This window comes from Eulemur rufifrons, chromosome 28 (assembly GCF_041146395.1).
Source record: "Eulemur rufifrons isolate Redbay chromosome 28, OSU_ERuf_1, whole genome shotgun sequence".
Classification (NCBI taxonomy): Eukaryota; Metazoa; Chordata; class Mammalia; order Primates; family Lemuridae; genus Eulemur; species Eulemur rufifrons.
Window position 1 is genome coordinate 22,221,779 of NC_091010.1, and position 24,700 is coordinate 22,246,478.

The 24,700-nt window shown below is 45.0% G+C and overlaps 1 protein-coding gene across 1 annotated transcript in view; it reads right to left on the bottom strand.

The window, feature by feature from the left end:
- The window catches only part of MACROH2A2 (macroH2A.2 histone), a 46,909-nt gene extending 24,047 nt beyond the window's left edge, over positions 1-22,862 (bottom strand). Inside the window, exons 1-2 of the mRNA XM_069460743.1 lie at positions 22,709-22,862; positions 3,385-3,615 (exon numbers count right to left, since the gene is read on the bottom strand). Of these exons, the coding sequence (XP_069316844.1) occupies positions 3,385-3,556 (172 nt within the window). The 5' untranslated portion in view covers positions 3,557-3,615; positions 22,709-22,862. The remainder of the gene's footprint in view (positions 1-3,384; positions 3,616-22,708) is intronic.
- Between the last annotated feature and the right edge of the window lie 1,838 nt (positions 22,863-24,700).

The window sequence follows — 24,700 nt, forward strand, 5'->3', positions numbered from 1 at the left end:
CAGCACTCCTGCTCTCCCGGATGTCTTATCAGCACGAAGCTCAGCAGATCCACGCCGAGCCCTTCCTCCTGCAACCCAGTTTCCTGCCACTTCAGCTGCGGGCACCATTCTCCACCCACCAGCCGCTTTCCTCTCTTGCCTTCCTTTTGGCCAGACTCCTTATGCCCATCCCCACCCCTCGTGTCCGAGTCCACACCTCCACTCCTCAAGCCATGGCGGTGGGGCCTGAAAGAAAGCCTCTAGTCCAGCCCCGCAGGCTCCGGGTCCTCCTTGACACCCCTCCCCACTGATCCAAGCCATCACGGAGCAGAGCTGCCCCGCCCTCCAGGACACTCCCAGAATGTCCACCTCTCCCCATCCCACTGCGCGCCTCTGGTTTCCTGGCCACTGTCAGCTCTCAAGAGACACTAAAACAGCCCCCACTGGTCTCCTGGACTCTGATCTTGCTCCCTGACAATTGTTCTCCACCTAAAGTCAGAGTGATGTCCCAAATGCCTCCTCCTCCCTTCATGGGCTCCCCTGCCTCTGTGTGTGTGTGTGTGTGTGTGTGTGTGTGTGTCTGTGTGTATGGGAGAGAGAGAGAGAGACAGAAAGAGAGAAATGTGCACATCCTCAACTTTCAAGGACTGTCACAGTCTGGCCCCTGCCTCCTGGCTCCCATCTCAACTCTCACCCCTCCCAGGCACACGGAACTTCCTCCAGTTCCTGGAAAGGGCCTTGCACTTCCTCCAAACTTGGGGTCTTCCCTGTCATCCCCACCTCCTTGACCATCTTCCCCCAGCCCAACTCTTTCCCCCATCCCACTCGAGCTGACTCCCACCAATTCCCCACTGGCTGCCCATCAGATTCATATGGGGGAGTTTTTAGAATCTCAATGCCCAGAAAATACCCCAGAATCTCTGGGGGGTGGGACCCAGGCCTCAGGGTCTGAAATCAGTCGACTTGAGAAAAAGCAGGGCGGAGAACCTGGCTTAGGCCTGACAACTCTTGCTTTATGTAGGCAGGCCCCTTTCCCCACCTGCTCTTCCCAAACTTCTCCTGGCTTCCCTGCCCATCTTACTGTGATGGGTCGAGTGCTAGTCCTCTCTGCTGGGCTGTAAGCCCAGAAAGGCAGAACCTTCAAGTCCTGACCCAAAGGAGGCACTCAGTCAAGATCTGTCAAAGTGAAAGCCATTTCAAGGGTGACAGGAGGCTTCCACACTGTGAACCCGCTTCCCCAAACAAAATCAATTGATGCCCCTTCAAAAAACAAACAAAAATAGATTAACCACCCCCCCATTTCATTTACTCAAGAGTGGCCTGTAATTCCATTAATAAGATTCATCCCTTTGAATTAAAACTCCTTGTCTCATTAAAATGCAAATTCAGGCCTGAAAACACACCACCTTAACAGAATTAGTCATTTATACTTTCCCTTGAATGATTTTATCAGCTCTTAACAGAGAGGAGAGGAGAAGAATGACTGTTTATCGAGTGCATCCTATGCGCCAGGCTTTTGACATACACTGGCTCATTGAATCAGGTTAAAGGCGCTAGCTCTGGAGACAGCTCAAGCACGGAGAGGTTAAGGCAACAGATCTGGTAAATTGGTAAGTACGGATTTTAACTGACATCTAAGCCTCTGCTCTCTCAACTCCAGCCTGCGTTTGGAGGGGAGGAAAGACACAAGAAGGAAAGGACGGGCCTGGGCTTCAGAGGACCGACTCCACCTCCTTCTCCATGTGGCCGGGATGATGCTGGACACGGAGACCTGCCCCGGGGCAGGTGCGTTCTTGGCAATGGCATCCTCTGACATGGACCTAACAGGTTGTTTTAAAGCTTCATATACTTTTCTCAAAGTCCCTCTCCACCCTCCCTGGGAGATTTTCCCATCAGACTGGTGGGTTCCACCCCAGACCCAGTGAATCAGACCCCCTGGGGGTACGGCTGGGAACCCGCATTCTAAACAAGCGTTCCCCAGGTCTTTAGGCTGGTGGCTGAAGACTGGCTACCATCTTGCTACTCACAGCATGGTCCTGGGACCACCAGCATCAGCAACATCAGCTGGGAGCTCATGACAAAGGCAGTCTCAGGTCCCACCCCAGCCCTTGTCAACAAGATGCTCCAGTGACCCCACCTGGGACTACAGCACTGGAGAGGGTTGAGTTTCAGACCCCTACAGCCCTCTCTCCAGCCCCCGAAAGCATCTGAAAGCCTTTTAGTCCAGGAACAAGCCTTTCAGTTCACAAGAAGAGACAGGCTCAAGATGCTGAGGTCGGCCTGACTGAAACGCCAGGGAGGAGAATGTTTCCGTGCGTGGATCAAAGCAAACCTCTCACCAGTAAATGCTGAGTGGCGAGCAGCGGGGACTAAGGGCAGAGCAGGACTGGGCAGCGAATGAGGGGGATGAGATTGCTCTTGAGGGAGAGCGAGGAGGCAAGAGGAGCCTGGGGACAGAAGCAGGGACAGCCCTGCCACATCCCTGGGGGATTCCATGCTGAGGGGCTCAGCTTCCTGGGGATAGACAGTTTGGGGGGGGAGGTTGTGCTTTTTAATCTGGCGGACTTATCAAGGGACTTAACATCGGTGTCGGGGGGATCTGGAACTTGTTAACCTTGGGCAAAGTTACAGACATTGTTGCTCATGGCTAAAAAGACCCTACAAGGAACTAAATCACACTTATTTACATATATTTTTATATATTTTATTTATATATATATTTCTAAAATAGTATCCCCGATAGTGTAAAAGAACAACACCAAAAAAGCTAAATAGAAAGTTACTCAAATAGATAAAGAATACAGAGCAAAAATCTCATCTTTTAGTAAAAAAAAAATTTAACAACAAATACGGGAAACTATCTCCTATGTATCCTTAGTGGACAGAGAACCACTAGGTAAAGGAGAGCAAGATCAGAGCACGACATTGGCTTTAGGGAAGCACATGGAGATGCTTTTGATGTTCACACGAATGTTATTTATGGACACTGAGTCCTAGTTTACATATACCAGGAAAACGGATGTTTAATGAGGAATTTGATGTAAAGTGAATACCGCTTTTACCAAATGAATATCAACTCCCCCATTCTTCCTGCAGTTTCTCTTCTTCGGCAGCCTACATGTTTATATACTGCATTTGCATGTTGATTTTGGGAGGCTGGTCTAGAAGAGCCACTTGATTGTAGGTTCTCTGCCTCCCATGCTGATCACCTTCCTATGCCCTCCTCCCTCCCCGAAAGCCTGCAGAAGTTGATCTTAGTCTAGCAGCCAGTGGCAACCCTGTCACCACCCACAGTAGCCTTGACCCAGCCACAGGGGGATTCAGAGCATCCCTCCCCAGCCTGCACGAGGGACCCAGGGGAGGGTGGGCGTCTGGGAGCGGGTGATCTCTGCGTGTTCGAGTTACCTGCCAGATACTCGATGACTGCCGCCATGTACACGGGGGCACCCACGCTGATCCGGTACTTGAACGTCCCTTTCTTCAGGTAGCGCATCAGTCTCCCCACCGGGAAGATGACACCGGCCCTGGCTGAACGGGACAGCTTGGACATTTTCTTCTTCCCGCTCCGGCCCGACATCTTGCCTCAGTTTCCCTTTCAGCTTGCTGACACGGTGGCCTCCCGGCACTAACACAGTACTGGAAAGGAAAGAAGACAGAGTTAAGGAAGGGCGGGTGGCAAACATCTTAGACACAGTGGCGTGGCCCTTGGGCACCACGGTGACACACCTGACTGTGCCGTGGAGGCAGCCGAGACCCGGCTGCTGTCCCAGGTGCAGCAGGCAGGGAGTCAGGTGTGGGGTCTTTGAAGGGCATTGGCAAGCCCACCACACACACCTCTCCCCCACCAAGCCAGCACAACAGGAAAAGCCATAGAAAACTGTCACTGGAATGTCACCTTAAATGACAGGATGTTGCAGATGTGATTATATTAAGGATCTTGAAACGGGGAGATTATCTTGGATTATCTGGGTGGGCCCAATGTAATTGCCAAGGTTGTTAAAAGAGGGAGGCAGGAGATCAGAGTAAGAAACTCGAGGACAGAAGGAAACAGGTTCTTCCCGCAGAAGAAGAGGGACAAACCAGCCACAAGGGATCAGCCTCATTTTGGCCCAGTGAGACGGATTTCAGACTTCTAACCCCAGAATTGTGAAAGAATACGTTTGATTGTGTTTAAGCCACTAACTTTGGGGTAATTTGTTACAGCAAGCACTAGAAAACTAGCACAGGTTCTCTTTGCCCATATGACTACGTCCATTATAATGGTCAGATTTGATCGATGTAATTCAGAGCCAAGGTGTATTTCTCAGACGAGAACACTTTTCTAAATTCTCCAGTAATGTAGCATCCTTTACGAAAACAGGCCAGAAAAGGCAGTTTTATTGAATATGCTAATGCAGTCACCATACATAGCAAATGAAAAGCCAGGATGCGGCTCGATCTCTGCTCCCTGGAATGGGGAATCCAGGTTGATTTGGGGGAGAAACTTCAGAGTCAGCACAAAGAGGGGACTTCAGAACAATGCTCCGAGAGACACGCGTATAATTCACTGTTCCTTGAGGAGGCTATCTTTTGTGTGAAGATAAAATAATTGCATATGCCTGGACAAAACCTTTGCAAGCCTAACTGTAACACAGAGGGCTGTCATAGAGCTCGGGCGGGCTGGATCTGTTGGTGGAGGGAGGGCTGTGATGAACGAATGGAATATAATCCGGAATAAATAAAAGCAAATTACAAAGGACAGACAAGTAGGACCAAAGAAGAGGAAATAGACATTTTCTAGGAAATGTGTTAATAAATCAAAGCTCTCTTCCCCAAGGGCAACGGCCTTCCCAGGGGCTATTTCCTCTGGATATGGAAAATGAGAAAGTCAGAAATAAATTGAGATTGGTTCTATATGTTGAGGCAGCCGTCTCAAATTTTGTTTAGGTCTCCTTACTGACAGCCACCCACGATGGCAAAGAAAAGGCTCAAGAAATTGGCCAAAAATACGATGTAAGAAAGTGCTCCATGAATGTATGGCTAATATGAAATAGACACAAAACTGGGATTTATTTAATCTGGATGAAAGAGGGAACATAGAGTTCAATTTTCTAAAGTGTCTGATAATTCCATTATTACCAGGGAGCTTTATATAAAAACTCTGGAATTAGCAACAGAGTCCATTCTCAACACCCACCTATCCCCAAGGTAAGTGAATCACAAATGAGTTTGGGATGTTTTGGTATATACTTCACATTCATTATTTTAAAATGCTCATATACACTTTCTACTCTCCTATTTTATATGTTGTTTTGCTACCAAAGGATGTGGGTATTCATCACTTAAGTACAAGCAAAGATGAGAAAATAGCCTCTTAGAATATTATCCCTGTAAGGGCAAGGCACAGGGCTAAACAGTGTCGCTGTGTTGTTTTATCACGTTGTTTCTTCATGTGGAAGAAACAAGATTCTCTACTTTTTTTTTTTTTTTTTTGTGAGACAGAATCTCACTCTGTTGCCTGGGCTAGAGTGCCATGGCATCAGCCCAGCTCACAGCAACCTCAAACTCCTGGGCTCAAGAGATCCTAATGCCTCAGCCTCCGGTGTAGCTGGGACTACAGGTGTGCTCCACCAGGCCTGGCTAATTTTTTTTTCTATTTTTAGTTGTCTGGCTAATTTCTTTCTATTTTTTTTTTTAGTAGAGACAGGGGTCTCACTCTTGTTTAGGCTGGTCTCGAACTCCTGAGCTCAAGCAATCCTCCCACCTTGGCCTCCCAGAGTGCTAGGATTACAGGTGTGAGCCACCGCGCCCAGCCAGATTCTCCACATTTTCTGTGCCTCCGCTGTCTGAGGCTGCTCACACTCCTAAATTCACTTATAGATGTCCTCTTGTTGAGGAAGCAGGTACATATTGGAGGCATAACCATCAATATATGTCGAGGGAACTTAGGTCAGGCATCGGTACCTGCTGTTAGTCAGCACCATTTCAGGGCACAGGGGCCACAGTGATGTGACGTGGTCCCTGTCCTCATGCAGTATGTGTTTGCTAGCCGGGTGGTGGTGCTCGAAATGGAGGTAGCTCTTGGTATAGAGGAAAGGACTGGGCAGGAAGCCCTGGGCATGTCCCACTTTACATAACTACCATCACGTGCCCCATAACGATTGCATATACAACGGTGGTCCCATAAGATTATAACGGAGCTGCAAAATTCCTATCACCTAGTGATGTCTTAATGGTGTAGCGCAATGCATCTAAAAACTCATGTTTACGGTGATGCTGGTGCAAACAAACCTACTGCGCTGCCAGTCACATAAACGCCCAGCACACACAATTATGTACCGTACGTAACACTTGATAATAAATGACTGTGCTACTGGTTTATGTATTTACTGTACTTTTTATCTTTATTTTAGCACGTACTTCTACTTATGTAAAAAAAGCTAACTGTAAAGCAGCCTCAGGCCGGTGCTTCAGGAGGTAGCCGGAAGAGGGCACCCTTCTCATGGGAGATGACAGCTCCAGGCGTGTCACTGCCCTGAAGACCTTCCAGTGGGACAAAGTGTGGGGGTGGAAGACAGCGATATTGATGAGCCTGACTCTGTGTGGGCCCAGGCTAAGGTGTGTGTTTGTGTCTTAGTTTTTAACACAAAATGTTAAAAAGTAAAAAAAAATGTAAAAAGAAGAAAAAGCTTATAAAGCTATAAGGAAAGTATTTCTATACAGCCATACATGTTTGTTTTAAGCTAAGTGTTATTACAAGACTCAAAAGTTTTAAAATGTTAAAAAGTTTATAAAGTAAAAAATTTACAGTAAGCTAAGGTTGATGTATTAATAAAGAAAGAAAAACTGTTTTAAGTAAATTTAGTGTAGCCTAAATTTAGTGTACGGTGTTTATAAAGCCTACAGTAGGGTATAGTAACGTCCTAGGCCTTCACCTTCACTCACCGACTCCCGCAGGGCAACTTCCGGTCCTGCAAGCTCCATTCATGGTTTAAGTACCCTACACAGGTGGACCAGTTTTATCTTTTGTTCCATATTTTTACTGTACCTTCTCTATCTTTACATATGTTTAGATACACAAATACTTACCATTGTGTTACAGTTGCCTACAGCTGCAGCTGCGGTCCCCAATCCTGGGGCCATGAACCAGTACCAGTCTGTGGCCTGTTAGGGACTGGCCGCAGAGCTCCCATCCCCCTGCCCGTGGAAAAATTGTCTTCCACAAAACTTAGGAATGGGGGTGCACACAGCAGAAGGTGAGCCGCAGGCGCACGAAGCTTAATCTGTATTTATAGCCACTCCCCACCGCTCAAATCACCAAATAAGCTCTGCCTCCTGTCAGTTCAGCCGTGGCATTAGGGCATTGGGCATGCTCATAGGAGCATGAACCCTACTGTAAACTGGGCATTCCGGGGATCTAGGTTGCATTCTCCTTATGAGAATCTAATGCCTGGCGATCTGAGGTGGAGCTGAGGTGGTGATGCTAGCGCTGAGGAGTGGCTGCAAAATTATCCCAAAACCATCTCCACCCCCCCATCCATGGAAAAATTGTCCCCCATGAAACCAGTCCCTGGTGCCAAAAAGGCTGGGGACCTCTGGAGGAATAGGCTATGCCACATAGCCTATGTGTGTAGGAGGCTGTGCTGTCTAGGTTTGTGTAAGTACAGTCTATCATGTTCACAGGACAATGAAATTGCCTAACGATGCATTTCTCAAAATGTATCCCCATCATTAAGCAACGCATGACTATAGTTATGTGAGCTTCATATGTCATTCCTTTGGGCCTCAGTGACCTCATCTGTATAGCAGGGGAGGTGGCTAATTGATCCTCAAAGTTGTTCTGGTCTTAAACATTCTGATTTTTCTGAAATGCACTTTAAAATTATTTAGGCAAAGAAGCTTAGTCTCTTTTAAGAAGTTGATTCTAAAGAGTTAAGAGCCTATGCAGGCTCATAAAGATGTATTAGTGACTCCACTAAGCCAATTACATGCTTTTTTTCAGTTACTGGTAAGTGGGGTCGGGGGAAAATTACTAAGTCTGGTTGCCATGAAAACCACTAAAAAACCCATCCCAGGGTGGACATGCCCTGTGGATATGGTGTGTGCTGGCTGGTCATCGTCGTTCCCTGCCATTCTCCCACCAGAGGATGATGCACAAAGTACAAATGCCGCAAGGGCAGGAACACCCCCCTGCACACACACACACACACACACGCACATACACAAACACACACACAAATAGATGCACACAAATACACACTTTTTTCAAACGAAACAGCTAGAGAATGACTAGATGTGAAGGGTAAAGCCACCTAGAGGCTCTCCTGGTGTTGTGTGTGCTGGGAGGGGGCTATTCACACTCCGTTGTTTTAGGATTTATTTCTAGGATCAGGTTTTAAGCCTGTAAATGACACCGACAAGTTAGATTTTATAGATAACACTGGGTAAATATTAAATTGTAGCACTGACTCAGACACGGGCAATAAACTCACACCAGACTATTCAAACAACTACTGTATTTCACTGATTTTATGATGCACTTAAAAAAAAAACATTTTACTATGTCTAGAAATCGGTATGCATCTTGGCAATCGATGCCGTCATAGATTCAATGAAAGAGAGTATTTATGGAGCATTTATTATTGAACAAGAAACTACATTAGATGTTGTGGAATATATGTGACCCATGTCTTCAAATATTTTCCAATGAAGTTGCATGACAGACCATAACAAACTTTCAAGTAGATGCTAGAGCCATGGTTCCCAAACTGTGCACCAAGGTACCCTGGAGCAATCAGCAAACTCATAGGAGCACTGTAGGAAGGCTTAAGTTTTCACAGTAAATTTAGTGATATTTGACCTCTGTTGGACCCCACTACTACCAGCTCACAATGGTTCACAGTTTCAGCAGTACATTGCACTGTTCCTTTTGATGCTGCCATTTTTTTTTAAAGCTGAGTTTTTGGCTGGTGCTGTGATTAGAAGCAAGTACTGGGTGAAAATCAATATGGAACAGAGAATGAGTGTGCCAGTGTTCAATCTGATTCCAAAGTTTGAGAACCAATAGGTCTACACATCCTATTTGTTTTTTGGGGTTTTTTGAGATGGGGTCTCACTGTGTTGCCCAGGCTGGAATGCAGTGGTGAGATCATAGCTCACTACAACCTCCAACTCCCAGGTTCAAGTGATTTTCCTGGCTCAGCCTCCCTCCCAAGTAGCTAGGACTGCAGGTGCATGCCATCATGCTTGGCTAATTTATTTATTTATTTATTTTATTTTTTTTTTTTGAGACAGAGTCTCACTTTGTTTCCCAGGCTAGAGTGAGTGCCGTGGCGTTAGCCTAGCTCACAGCAACCTCAAACTCCTGGGCTCAAGCGATCCTCCTGCCTCAGCCTCCCGAGTAGCTGGGACTACAGGCATGCGCCACTATGCCTGGCTAATTTTTCTATATATATTTTTAGTTGTCCATATAATTTCTTTCTATTTTTAGTAGAGACGGGGTCTCGCTATTGCTCAGGCTGGTCTCGAACTCCTGACCTTGAGCGATCCACCCGCCTCCGCCTCCCAGAGTGCTAGGATTACAGGCGTGAGCCACTGCGCCCGGCCTTGGCTAATTTTTTGTAGAGATGGGATCCTGCTATGTTGCCCAGGCTGGTCTCAAACTCCTGGCCTCAAGTGATCCTCCCAATGCCTGGGATTACAGGCATGAGCCACTGTGCCTGGCCCACACATCCTATATGTACTATACTGCAGTTATTTAAGAATAGAATAAAAGTATTTTTTTCCTTTTAATTCACGTGTATTATTTTTTCAGACAGCTAGTACCATGTTAGGATGTAAATACTTATTAAGTTATTTGGACGTAACCACTTCATATATGGAACTGACAGGCATTTCTTCTGGCCTAATGGTTTTGAGAACACATGATTCAGACACTAAGGACTCAGTGAATTGAGAAAATTTGGAAATTTCTCTGTTAGGGCCCACCCCCAACAAGCTTAAATCTATACCTGTATCTTGCTCAAGGTCACCATGAAGCCAGGAAAATATGAAAGTTAAAGAAGTTATTTAAAAATTTTGAGTTGATCTTTAAACATAAGCAATACTTGCATATAGTAAAAGAAAGCAAAAAGTACAGAAATGCATAAAATGAAAAGCAACAGTCCATCAGTCTGTCACTCCACCCTTGCTACTCCCAATCTCACTTCCAGAGACAACTATACGCAACAAGTTTTAAAAATATTTTCTGGTGGCTATGTCCAAAACTCGAGTGTTTATGCCTCTGCTTCTCAATCTGTTTTCACTGTTAGACAGTCTCTATTTATGATTAAGAAGAATGAGACCTTAAGATGCCTTGCTCCTCCCTTTTTCAATTGTTGACAGTTATATTTTCATTTCCTCCACTGATTGCCTTGGAAACTTTAATAAATAATACCGTACACTTTGGTCTCCACTCCTGACTCCATTCAACTCTGGGCATTGTCACTCTTGTCATCGGCACATGAGATGAAGGTGTAAGCGCCCCCATCTTCCCCTCGTCCTCTCCTCTGTACCTACCTCCCTAGTTCTGCCTCCGTCTTCTACACTTGCCATTGTCCTGGTTCATAACAGACATATTTTGTTTTATAATTACAACAAAATTGTCCGCATTTTGTCTCTAGATTTATTTTGAAACTTAAATGCCAACAGGCAGCGTTTAAGTGATGAAGACTTTGTAAATACTGCTCCCTGAAGAATCGAGTGTGGTGCCAGCATCACTTTTCCTTCTCTTTGGCCCAGCATTAGAGCCTTGTGTCCTCGTATCCAGAATGAATTTTCTTTGTTCTGAAAACCCAGTGCTCAAAACCATTCCACATTTTACTTGGCTTCACATTTGGACCGTGTCTTTGTTGTATAGCTTCCCCTCCAGCCCCTGAAATTACTAACTACAGTTGATTCTTATGATGTGGGTAGTTATGTTCTACAAAGTAGCTGGAAACGCAGAATTAGTGAACACTGAGCCATTGCTCCTACGGGAAATGCAGGGTTAGGTTCCTGCAAGTCTCTGGGCACAACATTTCATCAACTGAATAATACTTAACCTTGTTTATGTGTTTCCATGTAAAGACACCTTACAGATATTGCTGTTCATTAACATTGAACTCATGGCCAACAGCACTATAATTTGTTTGAACAAAGCTCATCTTTGAGAAAATACATGTATTTTCTCCATAAGGCACATCTCAGCCTTCTTGTACTTAGGAACACTAGACAGCACTTTTAGCACTACAGCTGGGGGCCATTTTAAACAGCAAAATCACCAAACAAACAAACAGCACAAACGTGAAAAACATGACATTAAGTAGAGCATGGAGAGGGCACTGGCTGACGCATAAGAGCTGAAACAAGAAGGCAGAGCGTCACCCAGTCCCTCAGCTGGGAATGTGTACTGTGGTGCCTAAGACTTTTTGCTGCTACGTGTGTATGTCCTTGAATGACCACAAAAGTGCCTCAAGTATTGATTTTGGGGTTACAAATAAAGTTTAGCAAGTAGGCAAATTCCTAAATACAAGATCCAGGAATAGAAAGATGAATTGTGTTTTTCTTTGTTCTTGTTGATAAAAGAAAAATGTGCCTTCGCCATAGCCTCAAAAATCACCCAGCTTCCCAACCATATTGTTCTTTCTGGACACCACTTTCTTTCCAGAGCACCCTTTGCGGGGGGCTTATTTCTGAGGCCCTCTGACTTCCAGCTCCAGGTTGCAATGGAAGCTGTTTTAGCCAGCAGTCAACAACTATGGGTCCTATGATTTTCTTTCTTGGTTTTCTCCTTTGTTTTGCTGGCATCCACTTCGTGTAACTCTTCAGAAACATACACAAACAGAACTGTCTTAATTGAATGATTTTTGAATCATCATTTAGTGGAGTATATCATTTTTAGTGTCAAAATCTATTTCCTTCAACATTTTGAAGTCATTGATGTCCCACCCGCCATCTGGCTCAGCACTTGGCGATAAGCCGGCTCAATCTGAAAACTCATGCATTTGTTTACCCCCCATTCCTTTATTTCTCCCACTTCTCTCTTTATTTGTCTCTTACTGAGATGCCTGTAAACCAGCTGTTGAATCTCCTGGATTGCTCCTTAAAGTATCTTAACTTTTTTCTTTAGCCCTTTCAATATTTAATTTTGATAATCATATTTTTAATTTCCAAGAACTCTTTCTTGTTCTCAGATTATTCCTTTTTCATAGCATCCTGTTCTTTTATGAACGCTCAATGTCTTCAAATCCCTCTGAAACTAATTAGTATGTGTTACAGTTATCTCCTGTTCTCTAAATTGCTTCATCAGGCAGCTGTTGTATTTATTTATTTATTTATTTATATTTTTTTGATGCAGAGTCTTGCTCTGTTGCCCGGGCTAGAGTGCTGTGGCATCAGCCTAGCTCATAGCAACTTCAAACTCCTGGGTTCAAGTGATCCTCCTGCTTCAGCCTCCAGAGTAGCTGGGACTACAGGCATACCCCACCACGGCCCGCTAATTTTTTCTATGTTTAGTAGAGACGGAATCTCGCTCTTGCTCAGGCTGGTCTCAAACTCCTGAGCTCAAGTGATCCTCCCACCTTGGCCTCCCAGAGTGCCAGGATTACAGGCGTGAGCCACTGCTCCCAGCCTGTTGTATTTCTTTATTTATGTTCATCTTTGCCTTTCATATTGGCTTTTTTTTTTTCCAAAGCAATCTTAGGCAAAACATGTTGGCTTTTTAAAAAATGTCTGGCGATCTTTGGTTATGCGTTTGTATTTAAAAATGCAGGACAAGGCTGATTATTGTAGGTAGACAGAAGAGCTTTCCTTAACCTGTTTGGGGCCGCTGGGTGTGTGCGCAGCGCATGCCAAGTAGCAGGCATCGCCTTAGGGTGCCCAGTGAGGAACTGAGAACTCCCAAATGCCAGAATAAGGAAGCTTTATTTTGTGGAGTCGTATCTATCCCAGAAATTCTACATACGCCCTGTACTTGTTTGATTTCTTTAGAGAGGAGCTCTCAGACTGTTAGCTTGAGGGGTAAACACCAGACTGCCAGAAACTCCTCCCGTTCTCACAGCTGTCCTGGAGACAGACCCCCAGTGAGTCCCCACTTCTTCCTCTGCCTACCTTCCCTGTATCTCCTTCTTGTTTTTATTCTTAGTTTGTGTCTTCCCCTGTGACGCTGCTCACATGTTCCATGCACTGTCAGTCTTCTGGAAGTTTCACAAAAACTCCTGTCTGCTGATAACCAACACCAGCCCCTGCCCCTCTGTTACTCAGTGTTTATTTTCTTTGTCTTTCTTTACTGTTATTTCTGTGGGCTCTAGAGAAGGAGGGGGTGGAAGGAAAGCCTATATGCCCAGTCCATCACTTTGAACTGGAAATTGAAATTGCCACTTTAATTTAACATCTTAACAAACCTCATCTGTGGATTCACCTAGAAGTGAGTATGGTGGTAAGAAGAAATAGCTCAGCTGTTTTATAATTGAGTAATAATGTCATATGAAAAAAATTAAGATCACTTTCATCACCAAGTGAGTAACTGAAAACTAACTGGTCTTAAGACAGTTGAAGAATATAAAACTTTGTATCAAGAAACTGCCTAAGACTCATTGATATAGTAGAATCCAACTCAGTGTGTCTCTATTTGCACAAGCGTAGCATATGGGAGTCCCATAAACAATATTCAAAATTATGCTGTAATCCCAGAAGGAAGGAGAAGAAAGAAAGGAAAAACTCTAAACATTTGCCCTTATTGACTGAATTGCTTTTGATGAGAAACAGCAAACTTTAACACACTGCCTGCCTTCACAGAAGACAAAATAGTCTGGTTTCTTTAGACCAATATTTTCTTTTAATTCAAACAAGTCTATTTGTGAGTATAAAGAGCTGATGGAAAGGGAACCATTTTTTATGCCTCAAACAACTTGTTGACATTTTTATTTTTTTGTATACTGATGAGGATCACGACCAACTCTCGTCCAATCAGCAAGTTGGTCCATCAGAAGCCTCCGGCATCTTGACTTCAATGACCATTTTTTTTCTACAGTCAAGCTTCTGCAAAGAGGCTTTTAGAAAGAGACAGCAGCCAGTAATTTTAGGATTGGGAGCAATAATTATAGGCCAGTGTGTCACAGGTGAGGTTTGGTTGCACTGATGAACCACTTTGATTTAGAATTATAAGACAGTTTATTTTAAAGTACTCTTTTGGGATCATTCTCTTCGGAAGTATACAAATCAAAATGCTTTCATATATACATTATCTTAAATCCGGAAATAAGAGGTCTTATAGGTTTTTAATGATGGAACTGAATTTTAAAAAAACTTTAAATACTGTTTGGGAAATGTTCACAAACACGAACATCCCCTAATGGACTCGTGTAATGTTTTAAAATTGCTGACATTTATCCAATTTACTCATTTTTAGTCCCTAGGATACCACTAATCTGTAGTATTTTTAGTCCCTATGTGCTTAGAAATATTTTATATTATAAATATTTATGAAAAATGATGGAGACACTGCAGTGAGGCATCTTTACTCTGTCAGTTCAAAACTATCCTTTGGGAGAATAAAATGAGATGAAATAAAACAAAACTAGGTAGGAAACAAGGGAATTCAAGATAAATATATTAACTATATATAGAAATATATTTTAAACGGTACAAAAAAACTCTTAGCCTGACACCTAATAGAATTATAATATATTTTGGTGTGTTACCCCTAAGTACTGTATTAAAATAATAATAGTTTGTTAGCATTATTTTGTAGCTGTAAAAACCATTTTCAGTAATACTAGCTAAATCACTTGCTCTATTACACTTCCATTTATGAACTCCAAGGGCAAGTCATTATTGCACAAGTAATACTTTCCAAACCATTTTCTTCCAAGGCCACCTTTCAGTGAATGAGAACAGTCAATAATTTTATCATCCTATATGTTAAAGCACATTAACAATTTATAATGTAAAGAGCTATATCAAATGCAATTTCATCAAAATGACACGCGGATCAAATTAACCAAATTAACCAACCGTGAACGTTAGAACCAAGCATTAATTCAATTTATTTAAATTATACTATTGGATAACAAATCATTCCCTTTTAGAAAGTATTTCAAGTCATGTTGTGGAGTGGGAAGCTCAACTGCCAGCGCATTCTTTGTAATTCAGAGGCAGAGAATGTGTGGTCATTCATTCGCGCTATCGGAGCTGGGAGAAGAGAGGCGTACACGGCATGGATTCAGGATATCTGCTGCGATTGCAGTAAGCTGAGACTTTTTAACATGCTTTGTTGTCTTTCTGGAACCTTAGCTATGTTTTTTTTTAAAAAAAGAGAAAAGCAGAAGTTGTTGATATATACCCAAGTTTGTTTCTTCCTTATTAGCCTTACTCTATTTTCTAATATAAATATGTTTGGCCACCTATGATACTAGTTGGATAAGAAATGAATAAAAGTAATTTTAGTTTTCTTTGAATCTGAGTTAGTGATGCACCCCAGCCAGATGCAGTGGCTCACATCTGTAATGCAAGCTACTCGGGAGGCTGGGGTGGGAGCACCACTGGAGCCCAGGATTTGGAGGCCATGATTGCACCACTGCATTCCAGCCTGGGCAACAGAGAAAAACCCCCTCTCTAAGGAAAAAAAAAAAAAAAGCAGCAATGCACCCCAGAAGAAAATGAACTGGTTTTCCTTCCCAAATCTATTTATTCCTGGAAAACAAAATTAAGATAATACCCTCACTAGGTCCAGCTTGGTCTCTTTTTGTTATTTGAGAATTGACAAATAGGAACAGTGGGCAAACTATCTTGTTTCCTCGAAATTTAATAGTTTCAGGCCGGGTGCAGTGGCTCACGGCTGTAATCCTAGCACTCTGGGAGCCTGAGGTGGGAGGATTGCTTGAGCTCAGGAGTTTGAAACCAGTCTGAGCAAGAATGAGACCCCGTCTCTACTAAAAATAGAAAAATTAGCCAGGTGTGGTGGCGCTTGCCTGTAGCCCCAGCTACTCTGGAGGCTGAGGCAGGAAGATAGCTTGAGCCCAGGAGCTGGAGGTTGCCGTGAGCTATGATGACGCTGCTGCACTCTACCTGGGGCCACAGAGCAAGACTCTGTCTCAAAACAAACCCCCAAAACTTATAGTTTCAAATTAGTAGTGCACTTTATTGTTATTAGTAGTGTCCTGTTTACCTTTCCGAGCAGGGCACTGGTTTTGTCTGAGCCAAGATGAGCTTTTCAGGTGGGGATGAGGGGATGCGGGAGCTCCCTCTGGGAGTTGGGTGTACCAGTGTACCAGTAGCAGACAGCAGGTGGGTTGTAGCCCCTGGTGTGCCTGATCCACCATGGGCTTCTGGAGACATCCATGTCTGTTGGGCAGCTGAGTACACCGGTGGGGCTAGTTGTCTGCTCTCAAAGCAGAGGCAGCTGCTCTGGAACCCCTCCTCCTCTCTCTCTCCCCTGTCTATGCCTCCCTACCCTGTTTTTCCTTACTGTCAGTCCTCAGGCAGTGGCTGCACTGTGGGCACAAGTGGCTGTCATTCCCTGGTTATGTGTGTGTGGGTCCCCCCTGGCCCCTGGGCGCTGGCATGTTGCATCACCTGCACCAGCTAAGGGCTGTCACTGGCCACCCACACTATTCCCTCTGTGGGTGAAACCTGCTAAACCCCAAGGAGGCATGGTGGTGGTAGAACAGAAGGTGCATGGACTGAGGCGAGGGGGACTCCAGTTCTGCACTGACCAGCTGTGACCTTAGACAAATCAGTAGATTTTCCAGAACTCCCCTTTTGCTTAAACAGAAATTTACAGGAGCTCTAATATACAAAGCAGATGGAAGGGGAGCTGTGCTGGCTGGAGTGAGGAGTTGCTGGGAATGTCGATGGCTCAGTCCTCACCTTTCCTGCTTGGATCCCCAATGAGCCCTGGGCACTGTGGAGCTCCACCTGAGAACCACTGCACCAGGTGGCCTCTGACATCCTTTCCAACCTGCAAGATGCTGCTGTCCACGAAGACGCTCAAAATGTGGCTCCTCCTGAGCCCAGGGGTTTCTCCTTTGAAGTCACTATTTTATCACCCATGATAAATCTAGACCTGAAAGATCTGCTTTATTTTGTTTCTAGGACCACCTTTTCTCCACCCCAAGACAACAATCTACATTGCTAACTACAGAATAACTGAGGTGAAAATTCAGTTTAGTGATGGTGGTTAGCGGGGTAGTGACAGTTGAGTCAACCACTACTTCATTGAAATTCTGCAGGACTGCTCACTTTGGAAGTTTACTACTCTGATGGGGAACCCAGTGAATTATCATGACCTAAATGTTTATGTTGCATATTGCATAAGCTATTGGAATTTACCTCTTTGTGGTCCACCACCACTATTTAATTTTAATGGTATTATTGAGCAGTGAAGGCAGCTCAAAATACGTTACAAAATTCTGCAGATACGCCATTAGCTGTGCTACCCAGTAAGCTCAGGGGCTAGGTTCCAGGGGGAGTTTAATTTTATCTTATTCTACTTTTGTCCTGTTGTCATGGAAATACCCCCAATTTAGGCATCTAAACTCTGTCATCAGGACCGCTTCTCATACTGAGAAACAACGCCCAAGTCTTTGGTTAGGTCATGTGTTGTAATTTTGGGTTAAAAAGTACAGTCACTGGAGCTAACTCTTCTGACATCGTAGAATCAGCTGGAGGAAAGGTCCCTAGGCCTATTTCCCTGTGCCTATTTCCACACACATTTCTGTCAAAGCGTGAAGTTTGACTTGAATTACTTACTCCATTCCAAGTCCAAATTGGCAATGCCAGTCAAATAAATTGGGCAAAGCATGATGGATGGTGAGATGGATAAATGAACAGTACGGGCTTCCGAGCAACCACCAAATTCATCTTATTTAATACTTTGTGACAAGACGGTTTCAAGTACAGTGTTATGTGGCTCAATCTGATATTCTTTATCTTTCATTTGTCATACACAGATAAAATAGTGATGCAAATAAGGAGTTTTGAAAACAAAAATTCATATACACTAATATCAAAATGAACACAGTCTGAGAATCATTGAAATGCTGGTAGCTCCTTGTTCTCATCACGTGGACATAAGGGTGTACGGAGTCAGGCTGCCGGGGCTGCAGTCCCTCCTGTGGTGACTTGGGGCACGTTCTTAACCTCTCTTTTCTTTTCTGTGAGATGGGTATGATAATACCTACCTACAGGGCTGGTGTTAGAATTAAATGAGTTAATATATATAAAGTGCTTGGAACAGAACCTGGCAGGTAGTAGACACTTAAAAAACATTAACTATTATGATTTATTTCCATAAGAAAAACCATTCTAGAGAACTATTTTTGCAGAATGCAGTCTAACATTTCCTTGGGCATATTTCTATTTGTCCCTTTGTTGCAAAATCAACTACTATAATATTATAGTGCTTGAAGTTGTGTGTATGATAATGTAGGCTTAAAACTCAGCAACATCTTTCCATTTTCCTGGTTGATGGAGGAGCTAGGGTAAAGAGGTGGTAATGAAATTTGAACTCTGGGAAAACCTTGAGAGCCACATGATCTACTGAGAATCCTCATGACAGCCAATGCTTTTGTTTTTCCCAAGGCTGGGCACTTTTGGACCCCCTCCCACCTCCCCACAGTCTTATCTTGTTCTCTCCAAATTCCATCATTCTGCAAATTCACCACAATCCCTGCAATGTTGGAATCATAGGATTTCACAAAATTATAATCTTAAGACTGAAAGGGACTTGAGTGATCAATCATTTTGTACCCCCTCTCTTAATTTTTGCCACAATGAAAGGTGTGACTTGGAAGGGACAGTGGTCACTGAATGACTTGTCTATGGCCACACAGTCCACGTGAGACCAGCCCTAGAACCAGCCCCCTTATCTCAATGTCTGGAATCCTGGTCTGGGGTGTTTTTCCTACTCTCTGTTGTGAGTTTCAGCCCTGAAGGCACCTAGCATAGTGTTAGGTACACAGTTGACCTTCAATAAATATTCCTTAAATGAGTGAATGAGTAAATGAAACCAGTCTTAAATATTTTGTTTCAAAAGCATTTTTTAGGTTCCCTTTGTGGGTCTTTTGGGAAATGAAATATCTTCTCAAACATTTATCTTTCCCTCCAACCTACTTCCCAATATACATCCCAGTGTGTACCCAGGAGAAAAAAAAAATCCCCACCTTCAAGATTTCACTATATTTCTTTTTGAAATACCACCTTTCAATACCATATTAGAACTCATATACTTCTTTATTGGCTAATTTTTTTCCCCTTTCTTCTAAATATCTGTAATACTTTAAGACAGTCACAGAATCATAGCAATGAAAGAAACAGTGAGCATTGTTTTAGTTTACCCTTCAACCTGAACCTTAGCAAGGCAGGCCAGGACCCTCAGCCTTGCAAGGCACTTTGCATAGTCATGCAGCATCTGCACCAAGCTTCCTCCCCCCTGCCTTGTCCCCTTGCCCCTTCCCCATCCAAATCCTGTTTAGGAAGCCTAGCCCAATTGCCTCTCTTCCAGTCTAAAATTCTCCTCTCCCTTTAAAAATTGTTGAAGCATTTTATTTGTGACTTTCATTATACATTATCAACCACCTTTAAACTACTAGTTGTATTTAGTTATCCAATCAATACATAATTAATTCAAATTGTAAAATTCCAAATATTATACCAATGGTTACAGATGGGTATGAATAATGATATGACTCAAGCCCTTCTTGACAATTCCTCCAATTCTTGTCTCTCTTAGTGGGTATCTTCTTCTGCACCTTTTCTATCCATTTATGTATGTGTTTTTCTTATAGAAATTTATAGTTTTGTTTTGTTTTTACATCAAAGGTACCATATAGTATGTACTGTTCTGCAATTTGCCTCTTTCATTAATGGTATATTTTGGTGATCTTGTTCTGTCTCAATATATATAGATTTGCTTCATTCTTTGTAACTGTTGCCTAATATTCCAGGGGATAGATGTACCAGGGTTTGTTTAGCAACTTGCTATTGACAGTTGTTAGGTTGTTTTCAATTTTAGAACTACTAAAACTCTGTAATGAACATCCTTATACATGCTGAATTCGTGTATGCCTACTTTTTTAGGTCACATACCAAGAAATGGAATGCTTGGTCATAGAATGTGTACATTATTAATTTAATAGTGCCAAACTGCCTTCCAAATTGCTTATATCAATGTACACACCTGTCAGCAGTATATTAAAGTACCTGTTTTCCCACTGGCCTGCCAAAATAACTTTTTACCTTGTTTTACCTGCATTTATATTTTATCTCCTAGACTTAGGGGCTGTAAGCTCTATGAGAGCAGGGCCCATGACCTCTTCGCATTTTCTTTCATTTCTTTCCCCATCCAGAGGTGTTTAAAAATCGGTGCTCAGTACTTGTTCGTTGAATGATCTCTAACCACAAGTTCTGTGCTCACCTCTGTGCAATACACACTTTTCAAAAGCATCTCCCAAGACTGTATCTAACTTTGAGGTTATTTCTTAAGAATAAAAAACATTCTTAAGAAAGTTGGTTGAATTTCTGCACATCCCTCCCCCTGGACAAGTTATAAAGATATCTTTCATTTAAAGTTGCCTAAGACAGGATTCACCTCCTGCTTTGCTGGCAGGAGGCAATGAAAACAGATGAGGTTGTCTCAAACAATAGCTAGCAGGGTGTCCCACCCACTGGGAAACAGCAGACCACAGGCGCCTCAAAAACCCTGGGAACAAGACAGAGGATGGAATGGCGAGGCAATAGGGTCAGAATCTTTGGGACATTCTGGATCCAAGGAGGTAAATTCTTTCATAGAGTTTTGAAATAGCGGGAACCATTATTAATGTATAAAGTCTGGCTATGAATGGATCCAGGTGAGGTGGAACTGTGACATGGTAGGAAAAACCGGAGGAGAGGAAAATTGGACATATTTTAAAAGGAACTCTGGATACAGGAAAGGGGGGGTTTAAAGATGTGAATTATGCTATTCAAGATAAACGGTTCCACCGGGCAATGCCTATGTTTATTTATATGATAATCTTGGGCTAAAGCAATTCTAAAAATCACCAGCATGGTTCCAAATCTTGGAGCTCTGAACTTTTAGTTTGAAAATAAGAAGAGTTTTAAAACGAACTGAGAATTATGTGTATGTAGCTTAGTCTGTAATTCAAAACAACACAAATGAAGACACATTCTCGCTCTTAATAATGTTTTCTTTTTCTCTCACCTATTGAACCGTTTCAGTAGCAACTGTGCAGCCCAGTGAGGGTACAATTGTATTTCAAAACAAACACAAATGAGAAAACCATTCGCCATGGTGTATTGATCGCCCCTTGGGGTCCTGGGGTCTGTGGGACTTAGAACTGGGTCCTTGTTTCGAATTCCCCTGAGCAGGACAGAGGCTGGACTGACACCTCAGTTCCCCAGCGCTGTTGTAACACGGGAACTGCCCTGACAAACACGGCTGCGGAGCCGGGGTTCTCGTTGCACCCCCTCAAACACTCAGGGATCCGCCTTTGGTTTCTCAGTCCATTTCTTCAGCCCTTCACCCATCCTGGGGCTGTTGCAAAAAAAACACTCTGGCAATAACCAGGCCTAAATCGGGCCCACCGGTGGCCCATTTCACTCGATGGGAAACTCCTGGAGAAGGGGGCTCCTTTGGCCCTCGGGGGACCAATGCAATGCCCCTTTGGCCATTGTTGTGAGGAACAAAGAGGGCAGGAGCTAAGGGCGCCCCCAGGAGGAAAGGCGGGGGAAGACACCCACGGGGGCGATTTGGGAGGCTGGCGAGGCCGGGGCTAGGGTGCGCGGATTGCGGGCTAGGAGCCGGGGGAGGCAGGGCTGGTCCCCACCCGCCGCGCCCCGCGCGCGACACACACCGCGCCCGGCGCCCGGCACAGCCCTTTCCTGCGCCGCAGCCACTTTACTTTTATTCTCTTTTTCATTATTATTATTATTTTCCCGCGCAAAGCGGGAAGCCGGACTGCCCGGGCGAGCCGCGGAGGGTCCGCCATTTGCCAGCGAAAGCGCAGCGCGCGTCGGCACCGGGCGCCCCGGAAAGGGAACCGGAGGGGAGTGCCCGGCCCCGCGCCCTCCTCCGCGCCGGCCCGGGGCGCACGCCCGCCGGCGACGCTCAGGTGGCCGCGCGGCAGCCCGGGCCCTCCCTCCGCCGCCCGGCGTCCCCGGCCTGACCTTCCCCGGCGCGGCCCGCCTCCGGACCCCGGTCTCTTCCCTCCGCGCCCCTCCATTGTCAGCCCGGAGCAGCCGGCGCCCACCCGGGCACCCTTGCAGGCCCCCGAGCGGCCCTGCCCCGGCTCCCTCGGCCCCCGCCCCCGCCCAGTCCCCCTTGGTGGCCGGGCGCCTCCCCCTCCCTCTTCTGCGCCCCAAACTCCGCATCCCCAGGAGCTCTCCGCTTCCTCCGGGTCCAGCCTCGCCCGGGGCCGGCTGCTGGACCCCGCATCCCTCCTTTCTCCCTCCCTCATTGCCCTAGATGCCCCCGGCCCCTCGCCGGCCGCAGGAATTTTACCGCTCTTTTACCAAGCCCCCCCTTTATTTCTGGAGGAAGCAAGTTGGGCGGCTTGATTTATTAATTTCTTTTTCTTGCAGCGGGTGGGTCGGCTGTCGGGGGTGCGCCCGCAGGGGCTCCGGGAAGAGGCAGGGGAGGTTCTCTCCGGCCCCTGCACTGCCCCGGCGGCGCGTTTTGTTTCCTGAGCCCGGAGCCCCCTAAACAATAATGCCATCGCCATGGCGGGCTCACCTGGTGCTGCGCCGCCTGCTCCGGGGGCCCGGTGCCCTCCGCGCGCCCCTCCTCGGCGCAGGTTCGGCCCGCGCGGCGCCGGTGCCGGGCAGGACTCTTTGCCTTTCTTTGGGTTCTATCTGTGCGTGTCAATGGCGGCAAGCGGCAGTTCCCTGGGCCGCGGATAGTAGCGGGGGGAGGAGGAGGAGGGAGAAGGGATTGCTCCTTCTCCACATAACCACCTCTAGGAGGAGTCGCTCAGCCTCATCCCCCGCCAGCCCAGGCTCCGCGACGGGTCCGGGGCTCTCGGTGGGGCTTGATGAGCTATTGTCCTTCAGGAGCATTAATGATGAAACCGCGCGGCCTCCGCGTAGTTGGCGGGTCTGTTGGATGCGCCGAGGGCCACTCGCTAAGATGAGGCTTTCCCCAGATCTGGGCACAGAGGCGCTATGGTCACGATCCAGAGTCTCCTGTTAGCCGGATCCACCTTTGGTGGGAGAAGGTGGCGTGGGCGTTCATCTGGCAGCTCTGGGCAAACCTTAGATGGTGAAAGCGAAAAAGGCCACTTTCAGTGTTCTTGTGTCCTTAAATAATAACAACTACATTAACGTTTGTGTCCACCACTGAGAAGATAGCATAGGGCGGTCACGGGCACAGGAACTGAGAATTTATATCCATGCCTGTCGGCTTTTTATAAATTAAGACCAATTTAGAATCCAGTGTTGCATGATATTTGGAGTAGCAGATGTATCTTTTGGTGGGTGAGACTGTGTGCATGGGCATTATTTTTAATTGGGTTGCTTTGGAGTGTGTTAATTTGTAATATCCCAGTGGGTATTTACATTAGCATGAGACTATTGTCTTAAGGACCAATTTTTATTAGTTTCTAGAAAATGAATTTTGGGGGGGCGTGTCGGACAATATCAGGTCTCATAATGGGGATTAGCAATTGCGCCGTTCCTGCTGGAAGCCAGTCTCTTGTACTGCGAGATGTTGGCAAGGGCTCCATGGCTGGAGGGAAGTCAAAGGAATTTGTTTATTTCAGTGGGAATTGCTAACTTGCGATGGACCATCCATGTTTCCTCTGATTTCTCCTTGATGAGTCAAAGGATTGTGAAGGGCAACATTTTGATCTCTTCGAAAAAGAGAAACCCATGGAAGCATAATTCTCCAGCATGGGCCAAATGGATGTTTTCCAAAGCTGTTATGTTTGGTAATATTGTGTGTATTTGCTGCTATAAACTTGTAGCTGTTTAGACAATGGGGACTTTGGGGTGACTGAAAACCTTCGATTGCCTGAGTGGGAAGAACCCAAATGTCCCCTGCCCTCTGGATCTATACCAGTTAATCATGTCTATATCTGGCATTTATAGATAGCACTTCAGGTTTAGAACATGATGTGCATTTTAAACGATATGTTTGCTGAGAAATTAGCCATCTTTTTCTCTGACTTCCCCCAAATCATGCATGTATCATAAGGCATAAATAAAGCTCTCTCTATTTGTATATCACTTAGCTTTTCAAACTCTTTTGGACTCAATAGTTTCAGTGTGTTGGGATGTCCTTCACTCTTCTTCCTAAGCCCTTTATGCTCTCTGGGTATGACCTCACTGTTCTTTGTCTCAGAAGGTACTTTCCAGGTCAGAAATCCAATCAGGATGAATTTCCCAAGACATGTATTTAAGGGGTTTCAAATGATCTCCTGGGGCATCCCATAATGGTGTCTTTTCCCATTCCTGGAGGAAGTGCCTATCTCCCTTCTTACACATTCTGGTGCCCATTCTTCACCAGAAACAACCTTCAGGCCAACATTCAAGCAAGTTCAGGAGCCTTCTGGGAGTACTGGAAAAATACCCCTCCTCTGTCACCCAATCAGCCAGGGTGACTGAAATAGAGTTAAATAATTCATCAGTAGATATTAGGTTCACATTCTCTCTGTAATTTCCCGATAAAAGTGGTATGCATGGTTACTTTTATGTGAGTTTTACGTAATTTGTTTTATCCTAGCATTTT